Genomic DNA, 24,810 nt, shown 5'->3' on the forward strand with positions numbered 1-24,810 from the left:
TCAGGCTTCCAAATTATAGATGAAACTGAAGAAGTACTGAAAAATCACCTCCTTTTCCTCGAGGAAGCTGGAAATCCTCTTTCTTGTAAAGGAAGCTCTACATTCTTTTGAGAGCCTAGGACCCATAGGACTCCAGCCACTGGTAACCACTGTACATCACACAGACATGCACCATTCATGATCAGAGTTCCCAACTGGTATGGGAAATGCAGAGGATTAAACAGGAGGTCCCTGTGCTTTTCCTTTGTGTCATCCAGGAATCAAGGGAGTTGGTTAACTTTGCCATTGTATATAACCACTCTAGGGATTCATTTTCCCCACTATAGAATGAAGCTGTGAGATGAGCATCAAGATGATCATGTGAGTAGTTTCTCACTTTTCCATCTTGACCTGCTGCAAATTACCAGTGGCAGTAGAACTGGCTAAACCAGGTCCATGTTTCCCACCTTGTGCTAGAGGACGCTCATAGACACCAGGAATCCAGAGCCATGTGGTTATACAGAAGGATCTGGATTGTGGCCTTCAAGTTTGTGGAGACAAGCCTGGGAAAGGCCTTTAAAGAAAAAATGTTTTAGAAACACGAAAAAGAAGGTGGAGGTTGAAAGCCTCTTTCCTGGACCTTACTGAGCTTGTCTAACATGAGCAATAATATTAAACCATTCTGCATTCTGGGTTATATTTGCCCAGTCAGGACAGCAGGACTGGGGGCAGGGGATGTGTGGGGGATTTAGCATTGCAGCAGCATTTCAGGGTGATTTACTAGCTCCTGCATCAGAACAGCCTCAGTTCACCTTATATGCTCTTACATATATGTATATATATATGTAGAGTTCTAGAGGCCTTTGGACAAAGATACTGACTGCCCAAATGAATGTTTATGACATTTTCAGGCTACAGTCATGGGAATTTTAGGGATTGTTTAATGGATGTCTGATCTTGGATCACAAATGTGCCATTGGAGATATGATGCACAGCTCTGTTATCTGTCTGAAGCACTGCAGAAGTAAAAAAAAAATCAAACTGCATGGTAGGAATCACTGGGAGAGAAACAGAAAATATCATTAGGTCCATGTATGAGTGCAGGGTACAACCATATCTTGACTACTACAGGTAGCAATAGTCCTGTTGTGGAAAAAAAAAAGAGAGATAAAATAAAGGGCTACTCAATAACAAGAAGCATGGAGAAAGAGAAACAACTGTCTGCTATCTCTCCTAATACAAGAAGTAGAGGGCATAACATGAAACTTGTAGCGGCAGAATAAATAACACAACAAGGAGGAGGCAGCTCATTGCCCAACAAGGGCGCATGTATCTCACATAGTATGGTTTTCATGGCCATGACCTTGACACTGAGGAAGTGTTTGATGCACCTAAATTCCTTGCCATTACCAGTCAAAACCTGGAAATTCTTTCATTTTCTCCCCTGCAGTATCCTCAGCCTGCAGGGTGCCCTGAAGGAGTCGAGGAACTGAGAGAATGTAGCAGTGAAGTAGGATTGAAGTTTCTACAGTGTCCCTCTGCTTTTATATCCAGCTTGTGGGCCTGGAGACTGTTGTGGAGAGGGTGAAATGCAGTGGTGTGGGAGCTGGGATGATACAGAAACTATGACCTTGCCAGATTTGTGTGTGGACCTGGCAGATTTTTACTTTTGTGGTGGTGTGTTGGGTTGGTTTTTTTGGTGGTGTTTTTTGCCTGTTTGTTTATTTGTTTTTTTCAGGGAGGGTTTATGGGGAGAGGAACAGAAGGGCTCCTTGCATGCAGGAGATGTGGAGCTGTCTGCTGCTTTAAGCTGGAAGATCTGAGATAGTGTTGGCAATACTTTTGATTCTCTTGAAATTTGTATTAACAACTATGGAATCTCCAAGATGACCAGTCTTGGAGACAAACCACAGCCTTTAAATGTTATGCTTGAAGTCCTTATGCAACAGGGGAGCAAGGTCAAACACAGTACCAAGGGAAGGATAAGGAAGGATCACTTTCTTTCCCTGAACAGATTTATTTTGAATGTGGAAGCGCTGAGAGGTGCCCCATAAGGCACAAAAGATTCTCACTGATCCAAGTGGGTCTGGCACACAGCTCAGTGATGTTTCTTGGTCTGCAAGTTCATTTGTATCATTCCAGCTCAGAAGTCTGTGAGTGTGGCTGAGTACCCTCAGCCTTCAGCATGCAAGAACTTATAGAAAGCAACCTTCTAGCAGGAAGGGTGCAGGTAAATGCAGACAAACCTCTCCTGGGAGACCTGGAGGAACGGATGCAATGTGGGAGCCAAGACGGACAGGTACGTAGGAAGCTGATTTGGGGTCACTAGATGGCGCTGTTGATCGTGAAATGACAGCAGACAGCTCTGAGAAGGGGGAGTCTCTCCTTAACTTGTAGCCAGAGCCTCTGCCCAAAGTGACAGCTGATTGACAGCGTCTTACGTGTTTCCTAAACATCAAAGGGACCTGCTCTTCAGGCTCTGACAGTGAATCTATAGAGACAAAAAAGTACAACAAATTCAGGAGGAACTGGACAAGGTGTGCTGTGGCCCACCCCATGGCCTTACCTCTGCCCTTCCCACAGCCTGTGGGAACCATGGGGCATGGGTGAGAATATTTCAAAGCCTGTACTGCAGTAGAAGTAGGTGTGAAAAGTGACCATCAGAACAGGCTACTTCTACATGCAGTACCAAGTATTATCTCCTGTTTCTATGGCCTTGGCCACCTGCAGGTGGTCAGCAGAGCTCAGGCATGTTGGCAGTGAGGGAGAGCATCATTTTGGGATCCAGTTCATTTGATTTATTAAGCAGAGAAGTGCCGTAGATTGGAGGCAGGTATAGTAGTGGTGATCTACAACGTTTCTGCAAAGCAGTGTGTACGTGCACGATATACAGCTGGTAGAATTCAGTTAATCTGCTGATTATATCCTGGTTAAGTATCAGAGACCCTCATGTAGTAAGGAGTGTCCTGAATATTGGCAAGGGCTGATGAAAATGTTCAATTTCCCTTTGAATTGTACGCTCTGGTTTTGCACTCTCTGCTTTTCTCTCTATTCTTTTAAGGTAGGTGTCTAATGTATGTCCAGCATGAAGGCAGGCAAGCAGAGACAGTTCATCCTTGCCTCAGGTCATATAACTTTGTCCTGGTTTCAGCTGGGACAGATGTAATTTTCTTTCCTTCTTAGTGGCGTGAACAATCCTGTGTTTTGAGTTCAGCAGAAGGCGAATGCTGATAATACACTGACATTTTCAGTTGTTTCTGAGGAATCAAGGATTTTCCAACTTCCCACCAGCATGTGCTAATGTAAGCATACAGGCCAGGTCATCAGCCTCCCTTGGCTCTCCTTGCAATATTCAGCTTTCTCCAGTGCTGAAGGATCTTCTGCTGCAGACCTTCAAGCTGCTTTGAATCAATGCTGTGTTACAGGCAGAGCTGAGGATGGGACACTACATTAAAGAAAGATAGTGAAGAAAACTTCCAGTGTGCACCCATGATGGCATCAGCAGTAAAAAGCAGAGCAGGTAAGAAAGAAGTCGACCAGGTAAGGAAGAAGTCAACCAGGTAAGGATGGTCTTGATCATATCACCCTGTCCTGATCTGGCTGGGATATTATAAGCCTGAGCACAAGTCTTCTCAAAGCACCTGTGCAGGGCAAGGCAGCTTCCACCTGTGCTGCAGCTCTGTGTTGGCCTGACAACTCTGTCCTTGCTGCCACTGCAATGCTGAAGCAGTCCTGCTCCTGCTGCTCCTGCTAATGGTATGTTAATGATAAAAGCCAGTGTCTACCTTGTGTTTCCCCATCTGATGACTTCAATCCATGGTTATTTCAGATTAAATTGACATATTTGGATTTTCAGGTTTGCAGGTGGTCTTTTTCATATCACAGGAGGGTAAGTGTTTTGATGCCATTCAAGATTTTGGTCCTGAGTTCACTGGGGCAGAAGTTACTGACTGGTGAAAGGTGGAGGAGCCAGGTGAAAGAGGTTATGTGACAGCTGTGGTGCAATGCATCTGAAGGTGATGTCACGATGTCAGTGTGTAAACGAAGATTGCATAGGAAATCTTTAATGTGTCTGTAGCTTCTGCTTGCTTGCTTGGTGCAACTGTGCTGTGGCTTTAACTGTGTTTAAAATGCAATTTCCTAAGTTTTGTAAAAGCTTATTAAAAAGAGAATTCCATTAAGGAAAACCATGTTGACTCTGATTTCTTCCTCAATTCTCCCTGTACAGCTATTTCTAAATCACTTGTAAGCTTTTTCAGCTATGCTGAGTATTACATAGCGTAGAGCTGAGCAGAGTAAAATGATCGATATTGTAATGGACTTCTCATCCTAGTTCATGACAGAAATAATAAATGTCATGATATATGACAGTCCTTCTAAAGCCCTATGGAGCCAAAGGAGACACAGTAAGCATATATCTCCTACTTCCTACCCCTGTTTTGCTTCTCTGTGTCTGTCCTTTGTTTCCTCCCACATTTATTTCCTCAGTAATGGAAGACTGTAATTGAATTAAAAGTGACTCGGTACACATGAGAACATACTGTGGCTGCACTGTTCCCCTTTGACAGACCTGGTGGACTTCTGTAACCACAGCCTGCTTTGTGAGATGCTCAGTGCTGCATGGAGCAGGTTTTTGGGTGGTTTTGACCAGTACCCATGTACTCCTGTTGGCATTACTCCAGGGAAACCTACGTGCAGACAGCTGCAGCCTCTTTCACTATTGCCATGCGGTATTTACCTTCCTGCTCTGGTCTGATTGTTGTTTGGGTCATGTCAAAATTTCTTTTTAAATTTTGATGCTAGTTCCCAGTTAAAAGCCAATTCAAATCACTGTCTTCTCTGTATCTGCATGGTTCCTCCTGGCTGAGGTGTCTCATCAGTTAATGATACCTTTCTTCTGCCAGCGACACCAGCCACCAGCAAGGCCTTTGACACCGTCCCCCACAGCAAACTGCTGGCTAAGCTGTCAGCTCGAGGCTTGGACCACTACACTCTGTGCTGGGTTAGGAACTGGCTGGAGGGCCGGGCCCAGAGAGTGGTGGTGAATGGTGCCACATCCAGCTGGAGGCCAGTCACCAGTGGCGTCCCCCAGGGATCAGTGCTGGGCCCTGTCCTCTTCAACATCTTCATTGATGATCTGGATGAGGGGGTCGAGTCAGTCATCAGCAAGTTTGCAGATGACACCAAGTTGGGAGCAGATGTTAGTCAGTTAGAGGGTAGAAAGGCTCTGCAGAGGGACCTCGACCGACTGGACAGATGGGCAGAGTCCAATGGGATGGCATTCAACAAGTCCAAGTGCTGAGTGCTGCACTTTGGCCACGGCAACCCCATGCAGAGCTACAGGCTGGGGTCGGAGTGGCTGGAGAGCTCCCAAACTGAGAGGGACCTGGGGGTGCTGATCGACAGCCACCTGAATGTGAGCCAGCAGTGTGCCCAGGTGGCCAGGAGGGCCAATGGCATCCTGGCCTGCATTAGGAATAGTGTGGCCATCAGGAGCAGGGAGGTCATTGTGCCCCTGTACTCTGCTTTGGTTAGGCTGCACCTTGAGTACTGTGTCCAGTTCTGGGCCCCTCAGTTTAAGAAGGACATCGAGACACTTGAACGTGTCCAGAGAAGGGCAACAAGGCTGGTGAGAGGCCCTGAACACAAGCCCTATGAGGAGAGGCTGAGGGAGCTGGGATTGTTTAGCCTGGAGAAGAGGAGGCTCAGGGGTGACCTCATTGCCCTCTACAACTACCTGAGGGGTGGTTGTAGCCAGGAAGAGGTTGGTCTCTTCTCCCAGGCAACCAGCACCAGAACAAGGGGACACAGTCTCAAGCTGTGCCAGGGGAGGTTTAGACTCGAGGTGAGGAGGAAGTTCTTCACCGAGCAAGTCATTCGTCATTGGAATGTGCTGCCCAGGGAGGTGGTGGAGTCACCGTCCCTGGAGGTGTTCAAGAGGAGATTGGACGTGGCACTTGGTGCCATGGTCTAGTCATGAGGTCTGTGTTGATAGGTTGGACTCGATGATCCTCGAGGTCCTTTCCAACCTAAGTTATACTGTGATACTGTGGTGCCTCTGCTGTGTCACAAACCCTTGTGTGTATCCTCTCTATGCTGCACTGACGAACCATCACTCTCCATACATTAAGAGCCACCCTTGGATTAGAAGTAAAGGGCCACCCTTAGATTAGAAGTAATTGCTTCTTAAAGACAGTAATAAATGAAGCAAAACAAAGGTTAGAAAACGAAATAAACACTGTTCCTTCCCTGATTGCCCAGGCAGATTTTAATTGGAGTAAATGGGAAGTGTGGTTCATGATGCTTGTGATCACCCCACTCTCCTCTTCTGTGACATCCATCAGGGTGTTATTATTATACATAAAAGGGAAGCACAAGTTGTAAATTAACAATGCCTCTACTATAGGATGCAAAGGAAGGGGGGAAAAAAGATCAGTAGTTTTTCTGGTTTTGCTTAAATACTCATTACATGCTGCAAGTGTGTCATACTTAAGTAAAGAGGTGGTAGGATGATGAGAAGAGAAATAAAAAATATTCCCCACACTAATTTTATCCTATACCAGCACTTCCAAATCAGCTGTAATTACAGTATCACAGTATCACTTAGGTTGGAAAGGACCTCAAGGATCATCGAGTCCAACCTGTCAACACAGACCCCATGACTAGACCATGGCACCAAGTGCCACGTCCAATCTCCTCTTGAACACCTCCAGGGATGGTGACTCAACCACCTCCCTGGGCAACCTGTTCCAATGACGAACGACTCGCTCGGTGAAGAACTTCCTCCTCACCTCGAGTCTAAACCTCCCCTGGCGCAGCTTGAGACTGTGTCCCCTTGTTCTGGTGCTGGTTGCCTGGGAGAAGAGGCCAACCCCTTCCTGGCTACAACCACCTTTCAGGTAGTTGTAGAGGACAATGAGGGCAATGAGTATTGCTTAGTTACTGCACCACTGTAGCAAAGTGGTCTGGACAACCTGCAGAGACAGAGCCTTCAGTGTGACCTGCCTTGGTGTCACGGTGAGCAAGACTGCTGGAGCAGATGGCCTCCAGAGATACCTTCCAGCCCAAACTATCCTGTGCCTGAAAGAAGACGCTCACAGCAGCCCAAATCCCCTGTCCTTACTGACATGGTAAGCTGCACTACTATTTATTCCTGCACCTTGTTTTCGCACACAAGTCAATGTTGTTATTATTATTGTATTTTAGATAGCCTCTGGCAAATCCACTTGCCAACACCTTGGCAGATGATCTGCTTGAATGTTAACAGGATTGTAGGGGGATGCATCCTGGCAAACCTATGGCTCAAATAACCTTGAATTCGGAAAGCTAATTGCATCTTGCAAATAGGAGATGTTACATTTGAAAATAAGACTAATGTATATGTACTGTAGAACTGTATTTACTGTTTTTCAAAGGTCTGAGCTTTTTTTGGGAGAGTGAGAATGAAGGCCATATTTTGACAGGTAGGATTAATTTTACCACTGTGTCAATTCTTTTTTGTTTCAATTCATCTCATCACCAGCAACACAATTTAATGTTCTTCCTGTATGAATATGAATGCAGGGATTATGAATATGAGTTACAGATTTCAATCACTAAGAGATTACCTACTTTTCTTCTTGAAAAGTGGGTGTTCAGGTAAAAATAATCTTGAGATTGACTAATTTTACAAGACTGAAGGACAGGATGTGATTGAGAAGGACTTGGACAAGCTGGAGAAGTGGGCAAAGGAGAAGCTCCTGAGGTTCAATAAGGCAAAATGCAAGGTCCTGCACCTAGCTCAGAATAAACCTTTATTACAATAAACCAAACCAGGTTGGAAGAGACCTTCAAGATCATCGTGTCCAACCCATCAACCAATCCAACCCACCCAAACAGCTAACCCATGGCACCAAGTACCCCATCAAGTCTCCTCCTGAACACCTTCAATGATGGCGACTCCACCACCTCCCTGGGCAGCCTATTCCATAGCATTCAGGGCAGCCCTCAATATCAGTACAGGATGGGGCACAATGAAATTGAGAGCAGCCCTGCAGAAATGGACATGTGGGTGCTAATGATGAACATGAGCCAGCAATGGGCACTTACAACCCCGAAGGCAAACGGTATCCTGGGCTGCATCAAAAGCAGTGTGGCCAGCACATCAAGAGAGGCGAGTCTGCCCCTCTGCTGAGACCTCACCTGGAGTAATGCATCCAGCTCTGAAGCCCTCAATGCAGGAGAGACGTGGCCCTGCTGGAGATGGTCCAGGGGAGGGCCACCAAGGGGAGCAAAGGCTTTGGGAAGACCTTGCACTTGCATTCACTATCTGAAGGGGGGCTACAGGAAGGCTTGGGGAAGGAGTGTTTAGAGTGGCTTGCAGCTACAGCTTGAGGGGCAAGGGTTTTAAAGTGGAGCAGGGTAGGCTTAGGTCAGAGGTAAGGAGGAAGCTCTTCATGATGAGAGTGCATGGGTACTAGGAAGGATTTCTTCCCTGAAACGGTTGTTGAGCCCTGGAGCAAGTTGCCCAGGCCAAGAGTGGAGTCCCTGTCCCTGGAGGGGTTTAAAAGCCGTGCAGAGGTGGTGTTTGGGCACATAGTTTAGTGCTGGGTTTACGGTTGGATTTTTACAATCTGCAAGGTGTCTTCCCGACAAATCGCTTCTGTGACTTTATGACAGCCGGCGCCAAGCCCTTTCCCGCCAGCGCTCAGCCATTTCATGCCGTCACCAGGCCGCTCCCTCCAGGTCACAGCAACGAGCGGGCACCTGCGGGGGCGGCGCTCGCCGCCTGCTCCCGGCGATATCACACCGGCCACATGCATGACAGAACGGCTCCCGGCAGGCAGCCCGCTGGGCTCGGCAGCCGCCCAGGGCCCGCGGAGGCCGCCCCGGAGGCCTCCATCTTGTAATGGCCACAGCCCCCCGCGCGCGGCAGGACACCACGAGCGGCGCGCTCACGACCACCCTACGCGTGAACGCGCGGCAGGGGCCGAGCAGCGCGTGCGCAGAGGCGGGGCGACGGGCCGAGGGAGCGGGGCCGAGCGCGCGGGTCTCGCGAGAGCAAGGGGGCTATATCTGGGAGTGGGCGGGAACACGGCTTCCTTTAGTGCGCGTCCGCACGCAGCGCAGTTCACCGCAAGGCTCCTCCTGCGCCAGCAGGCCGAAAAGATGGAGGATAGCGCCATGGACATGGAGAGCATGGGCCCCCTGCGCCCACAGACCTTTCTCTTCGGTAACAGCGCGCCGTTTCCCCAGACCTGCTTTCCTGGGGCCTGTGGGCCCCTCCGCTCCCTCAGGCCTCGGGGCCAAGCGGGAGGCGGCCCGAGGCAGAGGGGCCCTGGGGCCGACCTTGCGCCGCTCTTCGGCGGGGTAGGGGGGAGGTGGGAAGGGCGTTGGTGAGGGGGAACGCGCGCCGATAACGGTGGTGGCCGCTGCGGGCTTCCCGGCGGTTCGCGTCCCACGTGGTGCGCTTCTCGCACGTGGCGCTGGCCCGGCCCAGCTCGGCCCGGCCCTTTTGTTCTCCTCGCCGCCACCCTGCCCCTTCCGAAGGACACGGCCGCGCTCGCAGCGCCGGGAGCAGCGCCGGAGCACATGGCAGGGCTAGCACGTGGAGGGATGCGGGGCCGCGGCCTACCTTGCCACTAGCCCCGGGGTGGGGAGTCCGGGTGGGATAATGGATGAGCTTGGAGCGGATGCTCGAAAGGAGCGTGCGAGAGCTGCGTGGTCCGCAGTAGGCCGCGGGCACGCCTGGGTTTTTCCCCGCCTCACGTGTTTATCATGTGCTTCGAGTGCCGTTGGTTTTCTGAGTGCCGAGTCTTGAAGCAACGAGTTTCAAAACTAGTGGTTAGCAAATACTTGGGTATAATCAACGCAGCGTGCTTATGATTAAACGGTCTTTTTGCAGGCTGTGAGCTTAAAGCAGATAAGGAGTATCAGTTCAAAGTAGATGATGAAGAAAACGAACATCAGTTGTCTCTGAGAACGGCAAGTATCATTTCGTTTTGAAGTTGCAAGCTTTTATATTTTTAAGTACTGCGGTGTGGTGATAGAAGTGGGGGGTTTAATGCATACGTTAATTAACCTTATTTCTTTTAATAATGAATTTTTGTGCGAGTCAGTTAAATAATAAGCTTTCATTGGTGAGTGAAGTATATATCGTATAACAAGATATGCCGTCTTGGAAGAATAGAATACAATATTCAGTGATGTTTTGTTGTTTATAGCAAACAATGCAAGGCTGGGGAAAGTGTAAACATCCATTTACAATAGGCTAATAAATGAATACTGAATAACGTGAAAGGCCAGTTCAGTAGTTCACTGGAGTTAGCAGGAGCACAGGGGAAGATGAGATATGCAGGAATTGTGTATGAGCACAACACAGTTCGTTGGACTTTTATTTTGTAAAGCTTTTCCATAAATTTTCCAAACATTATGCCTAGAGGTTTTTTTCCCCCCCCCCCCCATGAGCAACTGATAACTAAGTCTTAAGCTTTGATTTCGTGTCACCCTCTGTCAGGATGTGGCTACAAAAGGCCTGTTTTCATTCATTTAGTTTAGCTAACGGGACACTCCAGGAAGTCGGGATCTGCACACTGAATTCTTAGATGTGTCCTTGGATCTGCCTGCCTTACACAAACAAGACTTTAGCTTGGACTGAGCATGTTACTTTTTTGATAGCAGAAAGATAATATTCTTCAACTTTACAGGCAAGGAATTGAAAAGTTGTAGTCTCTCTCTACTTCAGGATTACTGTGTTTATTTAAATACAGAAAGACATCTTGATGATACCTGGAAACAAGAGGCCTATAATGGTAGATTACTTTCTACAGCAGAATTGGTTCCCACAGCAGACTTGCATAGTAATGCTTATTCACAGTGATACACAAAATTCTTTAATACAGGTGTTATGATCTTGTGAATCTTGGGTCTTCAGTCCTTCTATTATATGAAAATTTCAGCCTAGACTTGACAGTCTAAGTAGTTCTTAGAATGTCTTTGGAAGGAAGAATGTAACTGAAGTACATATAGGACAAGTTGACGCAGGTAGCTCATACATCTGTAATGCTTGTCATGCAGGTGCAATTAGTCACTGAGTGATAACTGACTTGTGTGGCTTTATCCAAAGATCCTGGTTTTGAGAAGTTGCTTGTTGCCTGTCTTCTGATGCTCTACACTCTTCTGGAGGCTGAAGCAGATTGGGTGCATATCAGTACTCCAGCATTGTGGGGAAAAAGGTGTCTCGTTCAGTAACCTGCCTGTTTAAAGACCAAAACTGATATACAGGAGGAATGAGGGATGAAATAACTAATGACGAACTGGAATGTCTTGGAGGCTTGTAAGATTTTTTGATATACCTACTCTGGCAAGCAGAGGAAGGAGCTAGAGTGTGGAGCTAGCAAATATCCAAGGACTGCTCTGATGGAAGGCTAGATGTGTAAAGATTCATTGATGAGTCAGTTACAATACAGATGCGATAATGGGCTTGGGTGTGAGGAACGGAAAATGGGGGGGCTAAAAAGAGATGGAAGTGAAAGTGGAGGAGGATTGATGCATGTAGAGGCATGAGGGTTTCTGTAGGTGTCTTAGTAATGATAGCTGAGAAAAAGAGGGATACTCACTGCTTCATTACCTATTTATGGCCAACATGCATTCCTTCAGTGTAGAAATGGAAGCATGTGAATGGATACTTGGCAAATACTCACTAAATAAATTAACAGTATTGCTTGAACTGGTGCAAATGTCAGTAACTGGGAGTAGAAGGCATGCTCTTAAATTCCTGTCCTGGTGGGTAGTCCCACCAGCTGAATGATGCAGTGTTGTTGCTAACTCATTTGAGCAGCAATTTCACCTTTTAAAATTTACAGTAACAAAATGTGCCAGCAGTAGTGAATCCCAGATCTTGTTTCTCAGCCTTCAGTATAAATCTAGTCTGGAGCAGGGTAGCCTGCCTAAAACTCGGCTCTTGGAGGGTGGAAACATGAAGTTAAAGCTGCCACTTTACACCCACAACTCCCATGGAGAATGGAAATCTTTCTTCTCATGGGCATTGAGAAACAGTCTTATTTGCTGGCCTCTGGAATAATTCTGTGTAATACTGACCCCAATGCCAGAGGTTAAGAGAACTGGAATTTCAGGACTATCCCATGTCTCACCCATTTACCTCCCTGCAGCTATGATTTTTTTCAGTCTTCAGAACGTGCTAGGCTTGTAGTCCCATGTAAGGAATCCAGCACTTGAGTTTTGAAATGCTCTGGGAGAACAGCTCTCAATCTTCGAAGTAAGGTGTAAGCCAAGGCATAAATGACAGTACTGAACCCTAGCAGTGCTTAAGAGCTAACTGCTTGCTGAACACCAAGTTGGCAAACGGTGCATAGTGTGATAGCGAAGCAGCTGGCAGATGAGACATGGCAAGAAGGGTAAGGATACAGGCTTTGATACTGCTTCACCTTCAGTCTTAAGAGATACAGAACTGTGAATGTGGTTCAAAGGACTCCAGAATGTCTGGGAAGGTGCTAAAAATGTGCATTGTTCTTCACAGGTTACTTTAGGGGCTGGAGCCAAAGATGAATTGAACGTCGTAGAAGCAGAAGCGTTGGACTACGAAGGCAACCCTGTCAAAGTAGTCCTGGCATCTCTGAAAATGTCAGTGCAGCCTACAGTAAGTACAGGGACTTGGAAAAATATGCTGTCAGTTGTTTCAGGTGAGAAAGATCAGTTAGAAAAGGATTTGGTAGGCTGAATTTCGGTTGAGTTTCAATTTTGATTAGCAATGGGAATGTAATGTGAATACTGTGTGACCCTGATTGGACTCTAAACACTTGAATATTCTGTCAGATGGAAACATGCAGTAACGATTAGCCTTGGAGCGTGTAGATGCTGGTGCTCTTGGTTTCATTTGTAGGGATTGTTGTCTGTTAAGCACACTGCCTTTAATAGTTGAGTAAATAAGGTGTTTTTTCCCCTTAGGTTTCGTTAGGTGGCTTTGAGATCACACCACCAGTGGTCTTGCGGTTGAAATGCGGTTCAGGGCCTGTTTACGTCAGCGGGCAACATCTTGTAGGTACGTAGTACTAGTCTGGTTATTAATCTCATCTTGCTACCTGTCAATACCAAGACAGCTTCAATTGATGTACCTGGTGTCTCAAACAGTGCTTTCTCTAATGCTAACCCTCTGAGTCTTAAACTCTTCCCAGAGGAGCGAGGAAACTAGGACAAAGGGCTTCAGGGAAGTGCTTGCGTACCTTTTCTTACCTCATGTTTTGTATGGATAAGGGGCGTTCATCAATTCTCACTTCATTCCTGACGTTGTTAGGTTCCTGGTGTTAGTGTCTCACAGCATTCTGCTGTGACAAGACTGCCCATGAAATAGTTTTGAGTTAGCACTCAAACCAAAGCCAGGACTAGTCTTCTCCTTTGAAATGTCTTCTGAGAGATATTTGTCTAGAAACGTCTCTAAAATGTCTCTTCAGGAGTGAAGACAATTTTAGTCTATGACCCCTTTTCTGCAAGGAATGTTACAGGCGGTGTGAGAATGCCTATTCACCTATTTTGGATTTAGAAGCTGGATATAGATAAGGCATTAGGATGAAATTCTTTCCCATGCGGGTGGTGAGGCACAGGAACAGGTTGCCCAAAAAAGTTGTGGAGGCTCCAATTCTAGAAGTGTTCAAAGCCAGATTGGATGAGCCCTTGAGCATCCTAGTCTAGTAAGTGGCATCCCTGCCCATGGCAGTGGGGTTGGAACTAGATCTGTAAGTTCTCTTCCATCCCATGCTGTGATTCTGTTCTAGTGTAGTAGTATGCATGCAGTCAACTGAGTTTCTAATTGTAGTGGTTAGATAGCTAATACAAAGCTTCCTCCTATCAATTCAGCACCACAGTGGGACCACACCTATTACTTAGGGTTGATAATACTCTTCATTTCATACTAGCAGTCATACTTTAACTGTTCTTAAGTGAAGTGAGTTTTTTTACACATTACCATAATCTTACCAGCTTTGGAGGAAGAACCAGAATCTGATGAAGAGGAAGAGGATACAAAAATTGTGAACACTTCAGCAAAGAGACCAGCAAGTGGAGGTGGAGCTAAAACACCCCAGGTATCTGTGTCTATGGAATTTTCTTGGTTTCTTACTTCTGCTCCTAGGAGTAAATAATTAGGTGGCTTGCTATGATTTACTAAGTGGCTTTTTGATATCTGCAGGGAAGGATTATTTTGTGCTTGAGTCTTGAAAACTGCTATTCTATGAAATTACACTTAACTATGGGTAGCTTCCAGAGCTTTCCTGGAGAGGTTAATATGGAGGCTAGTAAACATGGAAGCTGTCCACTGCAGTTACTGAAGGTGTGCAGATTCTTGTACAAACATCAGCATGCTGTGAGAGTTTAGATGCTGGTTGAAGCTCTGTAGTGTAGAAGGAAAGGTTCATGTCCTCAGAGTATGCTGTAAATGTGTCAATAGCTTTTGACTAACTCGCTGTAACTTGTTCTTCAGCTATATTGATGTAAGGTAGTAGTCTTGTTATCCCACAAACTGGTGTGGATCAAGGTTCCTGTTTAAGACAACGTGGTATTGACATTTGCTTTTGTTTTTAAAGAAAAAGGCTAAATTGGCAGAAGAGGATGATGATGACGATGATGATGATGACGACGACGATGAGTATGTATTCTTGTTCTGATGAACTTTAGTCTTAACTGTTTCAGAATACCAAGGATAATTAGTGAACAAACTGCTTTCTGTCTGGGCTACGAAAAGGTAGAATTACCTGGAGTTTATCTCCACAATGACAAATATGTCATACTGGGTTATGAAACTGAATTTAATGTAATTAACTTGTATTAAACTTAACATTTCTCTGTTAGAAGTAGTGGAAATCGTAAGCTGTGTGCCCTCAGTGTTAAAGTAGAAGGAAAGTAAAGTGGCCTAATGTCTTGCAACGTGTTAAAGGTCTGTTAGACTTGGGGAGAGGCTTCCTTCATGAAGAAAACATTTTACTGGGAGAATTCCTAATATGGTTAGAACTGTGAGTATGAATTTCAAATTGAGTATCTACCTTTGTGATTTTAGTGATGAGGATGACTTGGAGGATGATGAAGAAGAAATTAAAACACCAATGAAGAAAGTAAGTGGTCTATGTATACACACATGACCTTCTCCACCTGTGAAGGATGAAACGGTCTCTTTTAACTTGAAAGGAAGTAGCTGGTCAAACCAGTTAGCCTTACTATCTGCAGCTGAATTTATTCAGATGAGGGAGCAAGTGCTAACACCTGTAAATTTACTGATGGGTGTTAATTGACTGTCCATACTGAGGTGTCATTGAGGCTGTCATAATGAAAGACCCCTGAAGCAGAAAGTGGTGTGGTGAGGAAAGTGCATGTGTGAGAGAGCAGCTTAGGTTTGAACTCCATGTTTTTGTAATGCTATTTGAGGTTGAGGGGTCCTGTGTGTAGTATTTTGGTTTAATAATGGTCTGAATGGTAAAACAAAGGATAAGAGTCCAGGCACATAATCCCTTAAGTGAAGGATTTTGAGCACGACTGTTTGCGATGTGTGACTATTTTGACTTGGCTTAGTCCATGGAAAGTGTAATGGGACACTGGGATGCTTGGGTGTGGATGTGCACCCAAGTCATGGTTTATTTTGCTGCAGAGTGGGGCTGGATTCCTACCCGCATAGCTATGCAGGTGTCATACTGGTATAAACTCCTGTATGGCTGCTGGCCAGTAGACAAAACTCTGCTCACAGATTTAGGCAACGTTTTGCCATTTCAGTTAGTGCTCCATACTGTGACTCCACTGTGACTCCTCCTGACTTCCACTACAAAATGGATCTAAGTGAGAGAGGCCATTGGAAAAGGTTCACTTCAGGCAGCCAGGTGTTTGGATGTGAAGTGGCATGAGCCCTTGAGTGCCATCTGGTGGTAAAATTAACTAACGACCTTTAAGCTGCAACTCGAGGGCTTGAATTTTTATATCTGTTAACCATTCAGTGTTCTACTTCAGTATATGCTGTGTCTGAATGAATAGATGATAGTGCATTGAGAGTTTAAGGCCTGGTAAAGACAATCTGAACTGTGGACTTGCTACCATCTAGTCAAATCTAGTATAGCTCAATTAAATGGGCCATTGATTTGTATAGAAATAGAAGAATTAATAGATACACAAGTATTGCATTACCCACACACATCCCAGGTGATATTTCTGTACAAAATGCCAAACAAAACATGATTGTGTTACAAACCCTGTGTAGCACTGAGTCAGATACTGGAGTTGCTGTGCCACCTAAAATTACTCTCAAGTCATGCCTCCCTCCAGAAGCCTGCATGGCAATAGGTAAGGCAAGATGTGACACATAATGGAAGTGTATTTGAAATCCCACATAGTTTTAAGGTATAGCGAAACTTAATCTATTAGTTTAGCATTTGAGTTCTTGTAGCATACTTCTTGCTTAAAGAGTGAGCACTGACAATGCTTTGTGGGCAGTGAGAAAGCCTTTTGTTTGAGGTTTCATAGAGTGTAGTTGTTACCAAGTCTTGAGTATTAATGAGTTTAATGCTTACTAGTAGTTTTTAAGGGCAAATAAACTTAGTGCTTTCTTTTCAGCCTGTCCGTGAGACTCCTGGAAAAAATATGCAGAAGGCAAAGCAAAATGGAAAAGACTCTAAGCTGTCCACACCAGCATCTAAATCAAAAGTAAGTGAGGACAAATGAGTAAAAAGTTTTCATATGGAAGCTAATTTTCTTGCCTAATTGATAACTTTAAATGATGTAGTAACGATTAAGTTAGGGTTCTGTATCTTTCATACGTTCATAGGATGGTTTAGGTTGGAGGGACCTTGGAGATAATCTATTTCCAACACTCCCACCATGGGCAGGGACACCTTCCACTAGACCATACTGCTCAAGGCCTCATCCAGCCTGGTCTTAAACACCTCCAGGGAAGGAGCACCCATGTCCTTGGGCAACCTGTTCAGTATCTCAGCCTCCTCACTGGAAAGAATTTCTTCCTGATCTCCAGTCTAAATCTACCCTCCTCAAGCTCAGAGCCATTGCCCCTTGTCCTATCACTACAAATCCTTGTAAAAAGTCTCTCTCCAGCTGTCATATAGCCCCCTTTGAGTACTGGAAAGGCTGCTCTGAGCTCTCCCTGGAGCCCTCTCTTTGGGCTGAATGGTCCCAGCTCATTCAGCCTGTCCCATTAGGGGAGGTTCTTCAGCCCTCTGATCATTTTTACGGCCTCCTGGACATGCTTCAGCAGCTGCGTGTCCCTCATGCTAAGATAGATGCTAAATATGAAGCATGCTGGCTATGCTGTTTATTGTTATGTGTTGCCCTTTGAAACTCTTGAGTGATCAATATATAACTGCAGCAGCTGAGATCTGAAATCAGATGTGCTGTACTTGGAATACTGGTGATCCCACAGTTCAAAATAGCTGTTTGTCCAGGGGGATGAGTGCCAGCTGCCTTGCCACTGCAGTGCAGTATGGGGGGCTGTTGCATATGGGGGAATCTCACTGAACTGGGATGTTTGAGAACTTAAGAGCTTCCTTGTTCAGTTGTTTGGTAGTTTTCAAGCTTCCTTATTCAGGTTTTCCTTGCTGCATGTACCTGAAAGTGCATGCTAGAAGGTTAACACAGGTTAGAGTGGGATGGATGTCAGGATAGCATCTGAAAAACAGTACAGATGTGTGACTTAAGGCATGACTTAATCTGGCAGTTGTGGAGTAAACCAAACCACTGGTGGGGTTATTTTCCATTTTATTTCTGGGAGGAAACTGTAGGCCTGGCAGCAAGATAGGAATAGCTTTCCTCAGGCAAGGAAAAGAACACCTTTCAGTCCAGTTACTGCCATTTGCATTGTCTGAGGAATATGTTGGAAGCACAAGTGTAACTTCTGTCACTTTTTGCAAGCTATCTGCAGTACCTGTGATCACTAGTGCTTTTATTAGGCACAAATTCTAGAGTAAGTTTTAACATTAGAAAACTTGATATTGTGTATGAAGTATGCTTTGTGTGTGCAAGTTCTTAATGACATGAATAACTTTCAGACTCCAGATTCCAAGAAGGATAAAACTCTAACTCCAAAAACCCCAAAGGTCCCTCTGTCGTTAGAGGAGATTAAAGCAAAAATGCAAGCGTCTGTAGATAAGGTGAGTTTTTGGAACCTCTGGGTTTCTCAGCCTTGTTTTTCTTTCCTCCCACAGATCAGAAGAGTTGAATGTTTTTAAGAAATGGTTGTGTCACTGGCTGTGCAGTTATCAGTATGTTGATGTTGAAGCTCTGAGAAATGAAAACTCACATGGGGCAAAAAGAAGCCTCAGTACTCGTGATGAATGCCACTGTTTCTGTGTTCTTCCATCAGGGGTAATGAGTGATTTGGTGTGACTGAGTGAAATGTCTGTTTGAAAAGAGCCCACAATGAAAAAGAAAAAGCAGTATACCTTGAGTGACATGTGTTCTCAAGGTGTTTTAAACAGTGTACCCTTTGTAAGCAACTAAAATAGAGTTCTTCACGTGCTTGGAAGAGCTTAATCTTAAAGCAGTATCCACCTTAGAGATCCAGATGCTTGTAGGACTTGCTATCTTCCAGAAGGGGGAGATAGGTGCTTGTGATATGCATTAGTGAGCCTATGAAGCCTTGGAAGCATGTGCTTTCAACTGGAGACCTGAGGTTAATTGGGTCTGCCCTCAATGGATGCTTCATCTTTAGAAGGCCACAGGGCATTTGCTGTCAGCTTTGACTAGCACTTCCTGGTTATGCATAGCAGAATTCTTCTTAGTTGCTATTTAAGATCAAGAAGGAAAACTGAATTTTTGTTGTAGGTTATTTGGGTTGAAGTGCCACAGGTAATGACAGTTCTTTCCCTTTTAGCCAGGCTTGACTGTCTGTGCTAGCTGGAGGAGCAGTTGAGTACACACTGGTACTTCAGAACAGCAAGGGCTTGACAGCTGGAGCTCTGAGCTCTGGTTTTACTTCATGAGTTCTGGAGTGTGCTTTCTTCTGCTTGTTTGTGACTGAACAAGTGTATTTACTGGAGACTTTTGACTGGTGTCAGTGCTCCAAAGATTCCTGGTTTGCTTTTTTTCTTGTTTGGTCTGAGTTGATGATAAAACTTTTTTGGCCCCTTAAAGTGGCAATCAAATCATCTAAAGAATTTAAGATTATCTTCTGCTCAGATTTTGAGGTGGCTTTGTCCCAGAATGTGAGATAGGATGCAGAAGTGTTTGAATCCAGAATGGATGTATAGGGAGCAGTGACAGATTGTGATGAGGATCAAAATGCATACCCCTAAACCATGAAGCTGACAGTGATGAATGGTATGGTTCTGCTAGGTCAAGCTAACCTTGTGGAGCTAGTGGATGCTAGGGTGGGTTTTGCATGACTCAGAGGAGCTGCGATTAGTGTTGGATTCTGCAGTGTAAGCAGAAGCTGCTGAGCTGCTCACAGCAGACAGATGCTGCTGTGGGAGGGGAAAGCATGCAGAGCAGATAAATGGCAAGTAGTTCTAGGATATACTTTGAGGGTTGTTTTTACTGGGAAATGCTGTGTAAGCACAAATTTGCAGAAGCAATAGCAGGCAGCTTAATTTAATGTTCTCCAAGGTGATGCTAGAGCATAACTCAGCAAGGCAGAAGGTCTGTGTGTTGCCATAGACAATAGCACTTCTATCTGATAACCAACAAGTTAGCAGCTTGAAAAAATCACTATTAAATTAGAGTGGAAGTGCTCTATTGCATAGTAAGCAGCTGTTGAGAAGCTAAGAAGAAAAAGCATCAGTAATTAACAGAATCCAGAGGTAAGACACTGTCCAAATCCAAGCTTCTTGGGTGCAGTGTTGCCCTCTCAGATAATCCTAATGTTGCCGTTTCCTTTGAACATAAAATTGTAGTCTTCGGCAGTGTGCTCAGTAGTGAGCTAAGTGTGCTGTCCTAATTAATTAGGTACATTTCAACAGATGAGGCTGAAAAATGGGGGAAACATTAACTCATGGGGCATGTGAAAAAGTTAATCAGTCTCTTAAAAGGGTGTGCTGAATTATTTTTGCCTGGAGATAGGAAGAAGCATGAAGGATAAATAGATCCATGAATTACTACTGAATGTGCTTTGTTCATTTGAGTATCTAGCTAAGACAATTCAGAGATATAAGCAAATCTTAGGGTAGAATCATTTTGTTTGGATATAGACCCTTTTAAGATCATCAAGGCCAGCCATTCTCTTAACTGCCCAGTTTGGTGCTAAACCATGTTCCCTCAACACCCCATCTGTGGATGGGGATTCAGCCCCTGGCATGGATTGAATTGAACCTGCTGCTGTTGTTCATAACATGCTTCAGCCATGCCAGCTTCACAAAATGAAAGTGCTGACTGGAAAAAAGCATTATGGGGCTTGGAAGTTCAGATTTCAGCATGGGAGGCTTCCTGCCCCGGTTGCTGCTTCTGGATTTGGGGTTCTTGGATGTTGGTTTTTTCCATTGGGATGGTGGTGGGACAAGGAGGGGATGGGAGAGTAGTTTTTTGGCTTGGGCTTTTGGCTTCCTTGCTGCTGCTTTGCATCGTGCTGCTTCCAGGCTAAGGTAAATGCATTTTATACTGTGTTTATCTGATTTTGATCAGTAAAGTCTTCCTGCCTCTTTTTATCTCAGTCCTGAGTTTTTGTTTGTTACTTTTCCCTCACTTGTGTGGGGAAAATAGCCAGGTTTGACCTGTTGTTCTGATTCAAACCATTATATATGGCCTGTTGCAGTGTTTGAGAACCATTTCAGTGAAGAATTTTCTTCTGATACCCAACCTGAACCTTCCCTTGTGCAACTTGGGGCCATTTCCTCTCATCCTATCACTTTTTCCTTGGGAAAAATGGAACCCTGACCTGACTCCAACCTTCTTTCAGGGAGTTGTAGAGAGCCAGGACGTCTCCCCTCAGCCTCCAGGTTAAACAACTCCAGTTCCCTCAGCTGCTCTTCACAAGATCTGTTCTCCAGATCCTTCCCCAGCTTCTGGAGCAGTTCTTTAAGTTCATGAAATGAATGCATTGGAAAAAGCCTTAAAAGGGTGTGGGGAAGTTAAATTTTGCTACTTAAAGTTGATCTGAATAATGTGAATGTTGACTACAAGTAAGGTTAAGTGGTGAGTACATTTCTGAGCAGGAGCAAAGATGGTCAAACATTGTAGTGTGCAGGCACTCCTGAGAGTAGCTGAGTACTGTAAGGGAGTAAACTTAACGGTTTGAAAGCAGGTTGATTTGGGATGTTGCAAGGTGAGCTCAGTGAAATTGCAAAGGGTTTAAGCTTCACAAGTTGTTTACTGGAATCATTGAATGACCTGCAGGCACTAAAGCTTTCTTTTTTTCCCAATCAGGGTACTACCCTTCCTAAGCTGGAACCCAAATTTGCCAACTATGTTAAGAATTGCTTCAGGACGGAGGACCAGAAGGTAACTGAATTTATTGGAGCATGATAAAGTCCAAACCCTTTTATAACCTGACTTAGGGATTCTTTTCCACTTCTTAATCTTTACAAGGATTGGACTATTTCAAAGAGTTACAAACCACGAACAATACTTCAAATTAAAGAAACGGGAATGGTTTTAAGGGTTGAGTTGGCTCAGATGGGAAAGCTAATATTTTATTACATTTTTCCAGCTTTTATATGGTTGGTAAATTATCTCTTGCTCACTAAACCCACAGAATTTTCCTTTTGGCACCATCTTGGCTAAGGAAATGAGCTGTGGTTTTCCTTGCTGCTGAATTTGGCCACCTAGGCCAGTCTGCCGTTGAGCCTTTTGTTGGGGAGGGTGTCTAGGAGGGGGAACTGTTTTGTGATTGAGATTATGGCTTTCTTCCTACATTTGCTCCCAAAGTCAACTGAGCTCTTGTAAGAGGGCGAGCCAAAAGGTGGTATCAGGAAGCAAGTTCTGAATTAGTTATTACTCAACATATGCTGGGCTAAAACGTCTTATGTTTCCCTATCAAAATTCCTCTGAGTTAATGCTTTATTCCAGTGACAGAATTCCTTCTGCTTTCCTTTTTCCCTCAGTGGTTTTGAGCAAACTTGTCTGATAGACAAATTGATAGGTTCTTGAAAGAAGGTTTAAAAGCAGTTAGCCTCAGCTACTGAAGTTGGTCTGACAGGAGCCAGGGTAGGCAGAGTTCAGCCAATATTTGCCTAGCTGGTCCACACCCATCCTCTTGCTTACCTTCACTAAATTGATTGTCGTGACTTAGAGTGAATAACGGTCTTCTGGAAAGCAAGACGTTGGGCACCTCTGCAGCTGCTTTCTATGCAAGGAATGTATTTTTTGTTGTAATTGAATGTGAGTGGAGTAAGTTGTGATAGTAAACTGAAAATGAGAGAAATGGATGCCAATTTCTAACTTTTTGTGTACACTTCCAGGTCATTCAAGCTCTCTGGCAGTGGAGGCAGACTCTGTAAGAAAAGAAAACAGTCGAAACAGTTCATTAAAATCTGCAGTCTTCATTTCTGTAACCATTATTTGGCTGTCCTTTTTACAAATGCTGAAAGAGCTTTCCCTTCCATGTCTGATAAATGTCATCCAGATTACCTTGCCAGGAATGTGTTGTCCAAAATGCCTGCTCAGTTTCTAAAGACGGGACTCCACCCTCAGCTTCATTTTAAGTATGTATGGAATGTTTTGATAAGGCCTGGTGGTGGTGGTGGTCAGACAAATGGAAATGGTGGGGAGACTAAATGTACGTGGAAGAAAAATAAATTTTAGTATTTTAATAAAGCACTATCGTTTCTTTTGTGATGGGCTGGGGCTAGGCTGCATGCTCGACCCAGAAGATAGCACCAAGGCTTTGAAGTTCCCATAGGAACTACTGCTAAGTGTTTTAGCTGCTCCTTTACACATCAGTCTCATTTATGTTGACTTGAAAAACAGCTCCCAATTCCAGGAGCTTTGTAGCTACTGAGCAGATGACTGGTGAGAAGACTTAAGTGGTAAGTGGTGTTTTATTCTTGTCTGGAAGTGACCACTAATTATGTAATTGCCTAGAGCAGCCTTTCCTGCAGCTCAGAAACTGAGCTGCTTCATTGCACTTTGGTTTATGGTTTCTCTCTAACAACTGAGTTTGTAGGGCTTGTGACTCTGCTTGTAAAATGTAATACCTCTGATTTGGGAATTGCTGGCTGGCTCTTCCCCTCAGGGGCTGCAGGCTCTGAGGCTCTCCATGACTCCTGTAATGGTTTTGTGGAGAAGAAAATTGAACATTTGTAGGGTGTGCCTAGAGATCTTGCTGAAGGAGATCCATACTAGTGGATGAATTCCTGGGAATGAGTTGCTAATCCATCAAACCCCAAAAGCTCCCATGGGTAGCTAGTCCTTCCTGGTTCCTTTCTTTGATTATTGCCTACCAATTATGCCAAGAGGCAGAGTTAAATGTTTCAATCACAGAATGTTAGGTGTTGGAAGGGACCTTGAAAGATCAAGTCCACCAGACTAGGATCACCTGGAATAGGTCACACAGGAACTCATCCAGGTGGGTTTTGAATGCCTCCAGAGAAAGAAGACCCTGCAACCTCTGGGCAGCCTGTTCCAGTGCTCTGTTCCACTCAGTGAAAAAGTTTTTCCTTCTGTTCACAGAACCTCCTGCTGCAGCTTGCACCGCGTGCCCCTTGTCCTATCATTGGACATCACTAATCAGAACCTGGCTCTGTCCTCCTGACACTCAGCCACTCCCAGTTTGGTGTCATCTGCAAACTGGCTGACTGCTGTGTTCCCTCTTCTGGGTTGTTGAGGAATATATTGAATAGTGCTGGTCCTAGCACCAACCTCTGAGGGACTCCACTAGATTCAGGCCTCCCAACTAGACTCTACCGCTGACCGCAACTAATTTCTACCCTTCATTTCACATCCACCTCACTACCCTATCATCCAGGCCACACTTCCCTCAGTTTAAGTATGATGGTGCTGTGGGAGATTGTCAAATGCTTTCCAGAGATCAAGATGAAAACATTGGAGCAGTTGCATGGTAAACTATTCAACTTTAATCCTTGCTGTGTGTAAGAATTAATGCAATGAAATTTTTCACAGTAGAAAAACATTATTTGGGAGCAGAAGAGCATTAAAGCAGGTTGAGAGGTTTTCCAGTTGAAAAACTTACACAAGTGGTCTTACAGGGGTTGTCTTCAAGACATGGTAAAAGAGTTGGGTTGTGCTTTTGGGCGTGGGACCATCTCTCTTTTTAACTAGTACTGTTTTCCCCAGGCTGTTGCAGGAGCAGAATATATATAGTTTGTAATCTTGTAACAAAATATTTTCAAGGCTTGCTATTATAAACACCTTAGTTTCTACAGCTGAGATTCTGGGTGTGAGGGGAAACAACATGAGTCTTCAGAAGCAAATCTTTGTTGGAAAAACAAAGCCAAGCCAAGTGCATGGTAGAGAAGCAAAACACAGTGCGAGTCTAGTGTCAAAGATTCATTTAAGCTTGAGTATAACTGCAGCATGTGAAGCTGCACAGTATAAAGGTTTGAAATGCCTGTTTCAGTGAGGTTATGTCAATAGATGATGTCATATGCACAAGTGAGAGCAAATTTCCCTGGTGAAATAGAGCTAATGGCAGAGACAGGCTTATTTAAGCAAAATTGCCCCTCAATTTTGGCTGAAACAAGTGAAAATTGTACAGTAATTTCAGTAAGAGGCCATCCAGCCAATAAAATATTCTGAGTATTAAACTTGTAAGAAAAGTCAGGGTGTTGTCTGTCTGCAGGTCACTGAACTGTGGTTGTTTGGCCCTGGCTGAGGGCCAGATGCCCACCAAAGCCACTCCCATCACTCCCTTTCTTAGATGGATAAGGGAGAAGGAAAACACAATCTAAGGCCTGTGACTCC

At 44.7% G+C, this 24,810-nt stretch overlaps 1 protein-coding gene across 1 annotated transcript; it reads left to right on the forward strand.

Moving 5' to 3' along the window:
- The first annotated feature begins 9,063 nt into the window (after positions 1-9,063).
- NPM1 (nucleophosmin 1) lies at positions 9,064-22,704 on the forward strand. Its single transcript, XM_068158806.1, has 11 exons — positions 9,064-9,190; positions 9,863-9,942; positions 12,497-12,616; positions 12,925-13,018; positions 13,954-14,057; positions 14,556-14,617; positions 15,026-15,080; positions 16,564-16,653; positions 18,009-18,110; positions 21,316-21,390; positions 22,350-22,704. The coding sequence occupies exons 1-11, from the start codon at positions 9,127-9,129 to the stop codon at positions 22,386-22,388; spliced, it is 885 nt and encodes a 294-aa protein (XP_068014907.1). The 5' UTR covers positions 9,064-9,126; the 3' UTR covers positions 22,389-22,704.
- The last annotated feature ends 2,106 nt before the right edge of the window (positions 22,705-24,810 follow it).

This window comes from Melanerpes formicivorus, unplaced genomic scaffold (assembly GCF_026170545.1).
Source record: "Melanerpes formicivorus ecotype bairdi unplaced genomic scaffold, bMelFor1.0.p_v2 SCAF_2, whole genome shotgun sequence".
NCBI lineage: Eukaryota > Metazoa > Chordata > Aves > Piciformes > Picidae > Melanerpes > Melanerpes formicivorus.

Excerpts from the sequence above, each read along its gene's own strand:
- NPM1 (XM_068158806.1), top strand. The coding sequence starts at position 9,127 with ATGGAGGATAGCGCCATGGACATGGAGAGCATGGGCCCCCTGCGCCCA. Across the intron at positions 9,943-12,496 it reads ATCAGTTGTCTCTGAGAACG|GTTACTTTAGGGGCTGGAGC; the intron begins GCAAGTATCATT and ends TGTTCTTCACAG. Across the intron at positions 14,618-15,025 it reads GATGATGACGACGACGATGA|TGATGAGGATGACTTGGAGG; the intron begins GTATGTATTCTT and ends TTGTGATTTTAG.